This window comes from Cyprinodon variegatus, unplaced genomic scaffold (assembly GCF_000732505.1).
Source record: "Cyprinodon variegatus isolate N-32 unplaced genomic scaffold, C_variegatus-1.0 Scaffold485, whole genome shotgun sequence".
Classification (NCBI taxonomy): Eukaryota; Metazoa; Chordata; class Actinopteri; order Cyprinodontiformes; family Cyprinodontidae; genus Cyprinodon; species Cyprinodon variegatus.
This window is the reverse complement of record NW_015150938.1, coordinates 101790-109301: the sequence shown is the minus strand read 5'-3', so window position 1 is coordinate 109301 and position 7512 is coordinate 101790. Positions and strand designations below refer to the sequence as shown.

At 36.7% G+C, this 7512-nt stretch overlaps 2 protein-coding genes across 2 annotated transcripts in view; both read right to left on the bottom strand.

Moving 5' to 3' along the window:
* The window catches only part of faxc (failed axon connections homolog), a 13541-nt gene extending 12470 nt beyond the window's left edge, over window positions 1-1071 (bottom strand). Inside the window, exon 1 of the mRNA XM_015390113.1 lies at window positions 615-1071. Within this exon, the coding sequence (XP_015245599.1) occupies window positions 615-850 (236 nt within the window). The 5' untranslated portion in view covers window positions 851-1071. The remainder of the gene's footprint in view (window positions 1-614) is intronic.
* A 3551-nt stretch (window positions 1072-4622) lies between these two features.
* Window positions 4623-7512, bottom strand: part of ccnc (cyclin C) — an 8361-nt gene continuing 5471 nt past the window's right edge. Inside the window, exons 7-12 of the mRNA XM_015390066.1 lie at window positions 6551-6586; window positions 6024-6115; window positions 5865-5932; window positions 5677-5756; window positions 4956-5074; window positions 4623-4866 (exon numbers count right to left, since the gene is read on the bottom strand). Of these exons, the coding sequence (XP_015245552.1) occupies window positions 4812-4866; window positions 4956-5074; window positions 5677-5756; window positions 5865-5932; window positions 6024-6115; window positions 6551-6586 (450 nt within the window). The 3' untranslated portion in view covers window positions 4623-4811. The remainder of the gene's footprint in view (window positions 4867-4955; window positions 5075-5676; window positions 5757-5864; window positions 5933-6023; window positions 6116-6550; window positions 6587-7512) is intronic.

Sequence of the window (7512 nt, the reverse complement as noted above, 5' to 3'; positions counted from 1 at the left end):
TATGACCTAGTGAACTGTAAAGTGCTTTGAGATGACATGTGTTGTGAACTGGCGCTATAAAACTAAACTGAATTGAAAAAATTGAATTAATAAGACATATACTTTTAATGAAACCTAATTGAATAGAAATTTCACTTCATGCCGCTATCTGAGTATAATTGACTCCCTTGCCCTGTTTTTAATTTAATGCTTTTCTGTGCCCCCATGAAAACACACTGGGCCCCTCCTGGCCCCCTGGTACATTTGGTCCAGAAGAAGGCCGAGTATTTACATGATAAAACCTTGCGTTTTTGCATATATCAAAAACAACAACTCGTTGTATTAAATATATCCCGTTAAAATGAAATATGTAAATATTTTTTTGCATATATGCAGTGGTAGGAAGTGAGGATGGAGGTAGGAGGTTGGGGTTCCGTTACATCATAACCCGTCCCTCACGATTCTTTATTTTCTCCCCGTCTGCTCCCTCACCCCGCCCAATCACACCAGATTAAGTAACATCAAATGTAAGAGGATGCAGCACAAATTTGAGATAAATAAAATGCATGGTGCTTGTTACTTTGTCTTTGTTTGTTTTTTAGAGGACTCCAGAGGTGATTGTGTTGTTTTTCTACCTGATGGTCAGCAGTTCGTGCAGGAGATAAGCAGCTGCAGCCAGCAGAGCGCCTCCGGTCACATACAGAGTCTTCCTCCACCACGAATCCGAGCCCAGCGTCGACATCATCCAGTGATCCTGCAGAGGATGCGCCACGATGTACCCGTGAAACGAGAGCTGCTCATCGAAGCTGCGATTCCGGCCGAGATCAACCACACACGACCCGGTCCAGGCAGAGCTGACGCGCCAGTACATGCTCGGTGTCCCCAGCCGCTTTCCGCCTCGCTTTGGCAGGCCGGGTCTGCATCAGAGGGGGCTTCATGGGTGCCGACCGAGGCGGGGGCAGAACAGCAGCGATAGCCGGGGGGAGCCAAGCATCCCGTCCGAGGTTCACCCTCCTGCTGCCGGGGAGGACATATTCTGAAGTCCGTCCCGAGCTCTCCAGTTTGACCCCTCTCCTCTACATTCTGTCAAGCTCACCGAGTGATTTCCGGTTTTTCTTTTCAAAATAAACGCTTGTGTGCCTATCTAAAAATAAATAAAAAATAAATCTCCTTCTCCAGTGATCATTTATTGCTCTAGACATTTATTCTTGAAACATTAACTTTTATCATAATTAAATAAAAAAAGAAAAAAAACTTTTAAAGTGAAACTTTATATAAAATGGTGGCTGCATGATGCTGTGGGATTCCTTTCTTTAGCTGGAACATATATATTTATATTTATCCTTAGTAATGTCAGTTGAGGAGTACCTACATTTCAGCAATACTGAGGCAAATACAGTGTAAGAAAACACAATACAGCAGCTAAAACAACAAAGAAGAAAATACAGTGATGAGTAAAAACTGAAAATATGGCATGTTAAAACATTAACAGTGACATAGTAAAATATGGTTTAAAATTTCTGTGAAAATGTTTAGTAAAGCTACTGCCACCTGAAGGCTTTCACTCAGTTCTTTAGGCTGGATGCAATCATCCTTTATCTCACTTTAAATAACACTTCTTTTTTAGCATAATGACTCTTAAATTTTAACAAATTTTATCTCAGTCAGGCAGAGGAAATGAACAGTGTTTAAAGCACTGGGCTCATTTGTCGGAAGTCATTAACGGTAGGGCTGCAACTAACAATAATTTTGCAAATCGATAATCTGTCTATTTTTTATTTCTTTTATTAATCTGAAAACAATTGGATAGCCAAAGGTTCATAAAAGAAGATTCTATACAAAATTAAACCAGGTGAAACTAAAATGTTTCTACCGGTACTTGAGGAGTTTTGGGTAGAGCATATTGACAGATTAAACCATTTTTAAAATCTTAAACGCAAAATATGTATCTATTTTTTCCACAATCTTGGTATATTTAATGCTCTAAGTGGGTTGCTCTGTCAGCTAAAGGCATATTTTAGATCAATCAGTTAATCGATTACTAAATTAGTTGACGATTACTTCATTAATCGATTAATCGTAATTAAACCGACTTAATGTTTCAGCCCATTGGTTCTTATAACTCAGTGATATCTGTAACATTTTAGTCAGACCATGTGGGCTTATCTGAAAGGCTGTGTTATTACTTAAAGTCCAGTCCTACCATAAATGCTGTGTTGCTCTTACAGACATAATTTAAGACATAGATTCCCCTTATTTACCTTAGCACACTTTACTGTTTAGTATCTATATAGGCTGTTATATCTATGTAGGGATCTCCCCTTTCTATTCCCCTAACCTTTAGACTTACGTAGTGAAGGTGATTACTTTTATCCAGAAAAAGGGTTTTCTGCTCCAGGTATTCAACTCTTAAGGTTGATTTAACAAAATATTAGAATTTATAGCTTATAGCTTAATACATTATAGGTGTAGGGGAAAGCTGTCTATAACTAGTGGAGAAGAATACACATCTATTAGGCCAATATTTTGTAAATCTGTTTTTTATTGCTGATTTTCATGAATAATAAAGATAAATCCTAGCACAAAAGAGTAATTAAAGCACACAAATTAGGGAAAATAAACAAAATAAGCAAATTTAACACAAGTACTATAACAACCTAATGAGGATATCTATGTAATTTGTGAAAACTATTTTTGCTTTTTTTCCTGCTCTGATTTATTTTTGGCCTCTTTCCATTGTCACCTCTTTCTTCTTTCTCAAGGTGAAGACATATTATGAAATCCTATCCACTATTGAGGGACGTGTTGTCAAACAGAGGACTTACACTGCTGTTAAATATCTTATTTTGAAGGATACATGATTTTCTTTGTAGTACTACTTCCGCTATCTTCTGCAGGCTGAGGGCTTCAGGTTATATCATCAGAACTAAGTGTACAAAACGATATGAAACACGAGACACTGAAAAAGATATTTCATGCTCAATAGATGACATTTAAAATATAAAACCTAACGTAGTATTGTTTGAATTTTGCTCAGTGTTTTAAGTTTTAAACAGTTTTACAACAGTGTGACCTGTCCTCTAGATTGACCACTAGGGGCAGAGAAGCTGCCAAAGTCATTGCACTGGGTTGATACTGATAAACATGACTGCTTGTAACATTTTTACTCTCCAAATGTTATGAAAAAATGTTGAAACTGCTTTACAAAAGGACAGGACTGAAGCACAGTAGATTCATTTTATTTTTTCATGGTTGAAGGTGCATCTCAGCTAATATCTGCCAAAAGTTAAATTCACAAGTTCAGTTGAAGAGGTGAAAATTATGATTCCCAGAGAAATTTCCTTTAAATATTTTTTTCCATCTGTATGTCAGCTGTGGCAAATAAAATTAAATAAACTATGAGACCAATTTACATCTCATAACAGCAGCTCTGTAACTCTGCCCCAGTTATGGGGAAGATTAACTGATTCTCAGTAAGGTAGTAGCTAAACTTGCAATTTTTTTTTTTTTTGTATGAGAAATGCATTTAAATGAAAAGTGTTGCAGAAAAGATGCATACAGTAAGCACAGGGGTAACAGTACCTCAGAGGATTGGAGGATTGTGAAGCACAGAAAGTTTAAAGGTTGGAAGAAGATTCATGTTTATTTTACTTAGTACAAAAGCCTCAGACAAAATGATATTTGTATCATCAGATTTGAAGTTTCTAACCTTTCCAGAGGAAAAAGAAAAACAAAGATTAACACAAGTTATTGAATAACACCTAAATGTGGGCACTTTTAAAGGCCCACCTAAGTACAACTTCCATTAAATCAAATAAAGGACATCTGCAGGTAAACTCAGACACACATCACCAATTTGGCTGCTCGAGGGTGACAGAAAAAAGTAAAAAAAACAACAATAAAAATCAAAGAAAGTAATAGGGGCAAGCTTTTACTCCCAATTGCTTGCCAAATCAATTTCTAAAAAGATCTTGACAGTGAAAACCAAACACAAAAGAAAGATCCACCAAATACATCCCATAAAACCAAAAGGTGCACTTTATTGTTTAGCACAAAGTACAATAAAACAGAACATTTCCATATTGTTCTTTTGGAAAGCATATTGTTCTTTTAGAAAGCAAAAAAAAAAAGGAAAAGTTTTAATCTATCGTATTTACATAAGAGGAGGAAATGGGAATGAAGAGTCAACATTAATCAAAATGTCAATTGTTATTCACAGAACTATTTTGTACTTTAAAGATGAGCTTTCCACTTCCTTTAGATCTGACTGAAGACTTTTCTAGAAGTTTTCAATCCCATCTCCACACTGGGGTATCTCAATATCAATCCACCCAAAAAGCACAGAATCACATCAATCCCTGAGGAATAAAATCCCACCCAGACTGGCTGCACTACACACCTGCACATACAGTACTTGTGATATATTTATTTTCTTTCTCCAACCCAATGGAGCTCTGTGTGGAATAACTCCACAGAATGATTCAAGGCTGTCAGGATCATCACAATGAGTAGGCTTTTACTGAATGATTACATTTGTTCCCCCGTTTCCTTGCTCCTCTGTTCTACCGTATTACATGTCAGAGTAAATCATCTAATGGAGAAGGGTGGCTGTTCACTGGAGTTGTTTCATTTGCTGCGTGTTGAGTCCATGAATCCATAATAATCAGAGCAAAGGTAGCTGAGTGACCTCAAGAGGTCATTGGGGTATCCATATATGAAGGACATTCTGACCAGGTTATCTCTGTGATACTGCAAAGATTGTTCTGTGTGCCTGAAAACACCCCCCCAAAAAGTTTATCAATCAGGACTCTGATGGAGATGCAGCCAAAGTGCTAAGACTGGCTGTAGGAGTTGCTTTGGTTGCCATTAGAGCTCTGATCACTTTCACTGCAGAAAGGAAATGGCAAGAAGAAGCTTATGAATACATCATAGATATTATTCATTTATCTCAACATCCACAACTAATCCAGACATACCTGTTTGGAGGTGGTTTGGGTTTGGGCATCTTGTTTAGAACAGCAGGGATCTCCTTCCTGTCATCAAAATTTTTCCACTGGTCATAGAGCTTCAGAATGACACGGATGATCTCCAGGATCTAAAATGAGAATAAATGTGCTTTTTTTTAATAAAAGAAAAAATAGTAATCCTGTATATTCCTAAATGAAGACCAGTTAATATCTCAATCCTCCTAAGTCTCATATACTGTGTTTATTTTGTAAAATTAAACATATAAGAGCTATTTGAAAAGAACCATTGATTCCAACAGTTGCTGTAAATAGGAGACTGACAAAGACACATTTTTACACATAAAAATCTGATTAGTGTGGCATGCATTTGTATTTAGTCCATCCGTGTTTATTCTTTTTAGAAACAACTTCCAGGTCATTTCCATCCAACCACTCTTTTGGGATCATTTTTTACCAGCTAGAAAAAGAAATTCAGAACCTAACCATTTACTGACTGATTTTATTTTTACATTTCTCTCAATCAGACCTGAGGCAGATCTTCTGCAAACAAATACACCGAATAATGCTGACATCAACTCAAGTAAGCTGCTAGTATTTGAAAAATTTAAGTGTAACAGTTAAATGGATATCAAACACTAAAGATGTAATTTTTCTTTTACTTAAAAACTGCACGCTTTTATGTTGGTCAATAATTAGATGACTTAAAATCTTCCAACTATAATAATCTTACTTTGTCCATGTCCACGCTGAGCTCAGAAAACCACTGCCTGGCATCTTTTTGTTGCACAACACATGCAACATGAAGGCAGGCTGCAGGAGAAGAACAAACGGATTAGGTCAGATCTGATATAGCCCATTTCAGGTCTGTAACCAGATTATAAACCAGACTGAGAAAAGGCAAGAGGGAACAACTGTTACCCAGGGCAATCATGAAGGGAGGGTAGAGCAGGCAGAGATCTGTCCTGTAGGTGTCATTCACTATTCGCCTGAGAAAACATGACAGAAAAGACACAGGGTGAGGACATCCAAAACAAATTAGTTTAATAGGTGCAAGGCAAACGGAGCAAAGAATCATACCAGGCCAGAGGCAGCAGCATGTCCTCCTGTCCCATATCCTGCACGTACTGCAGCAGTGGTCTATAGGGATGGTACACGATCAGGCAGCAGTCCTAAAAACACAGCAAACAATGAGTAAGATGACATCCAAAAGTCTTTGCAACTCTCAGCCTTTATCCCTGCATGATGGCAGCATCATGCAGCGGGATCCTTTTCAGCAGAGGCAAGGAAGCTGGGTAGAGTTGTCAGGATGGTGAATGCTCAATACAGAGCAACTGTAGTCAGCCAAAAGGACTAGAAACTGGCTGCAGGTTAAACTAAGTTTAACTTTTGGGGGGTTAAGATTTTCCTTCCAAGAAAATAAAAATTAACGTGTTCCTTTTTCCTTTTAATTTTCCAATCATGTCATACTTTGTTGGCTTATCTAACTAAAAAATAAAACTCCTCACAAACCGAGGTTATAACAGGAAAAAAGGTTAAAAAAAAAAAGAGTAGGTATACTTCCACAAGGCATTGAACCAAGTATAGTAGAATAACTATTTACTTACCATCAACTCCAAAAGGTAGAACTCACACTCTAATATCTGGAAAGAAAGACATAAACTAGATTTGAATGGTTAAAAGAAAACATTATGTAAAGCTGTATCAACTCAGAGGCCAGAATATCCAGTCATTCAAGTAAGATATTTAAAATGGATTATTTCAAGAACTCAAAATAACAAATCAGAAAGCCAGAAAACATTGACGCATCAGAGCTCTGCATTCAAGATGGATTCTAATCGCATGAACAGCAGTTTACTGTTATTTCATTTTTGTTAGCTATTCTTTATTTTTATGAAATATCTAGTCGTACGTGTAAAAAATTTTAGTGTCTATAAGACAAGATGTTTCAACTCTGTTTATTTTTTTGCAAAATCTTAAATAGTTTAATCGTTGGAACCAGTGATTTAGGAGAAAATCTCACATTCACCATTTTCTCCTATTTCTGATCTTTGAATTTTACAAGTGCTCAATATTTGACATTCTTGGAGTCTTGCCCAATCAGGCAGCTGTTTTCAAAACCTAATTTCTCCCAAAATGATCAAATTAGTTTTATTTAGAAGCAATTGTCCTTTTATTATGCTAAATCATTTAATATAATACAACTCTGCAATTAGAAATAACATTTTTATTTGCTGATAACAGAACTATCAATTACTACACCTGCTGCTGGCATATTGCTATCCAGGAGACACTGGTTTAATTTGTTATTTCGTTAAAAGAAAGAACAGTCAATGAGCTCTATGAGAGACCAAGCTACTAATGAAATGACATCTGGAAGAGAAAATTGAAAGTTCAGCAAAAACCAACTGTGAGATTTGCATTTATTTGACCCCATGGCAGCTCCTTAGCTTTCTGTTACACGAAATGTCTGGGAGTCTGTCTGAATTAATCATATATACGTTTTATATGTGGTGAGAGAGATGAAAATGTGTCTGTACATTAAAAGGAGATTTAGCAGAATGTTGTG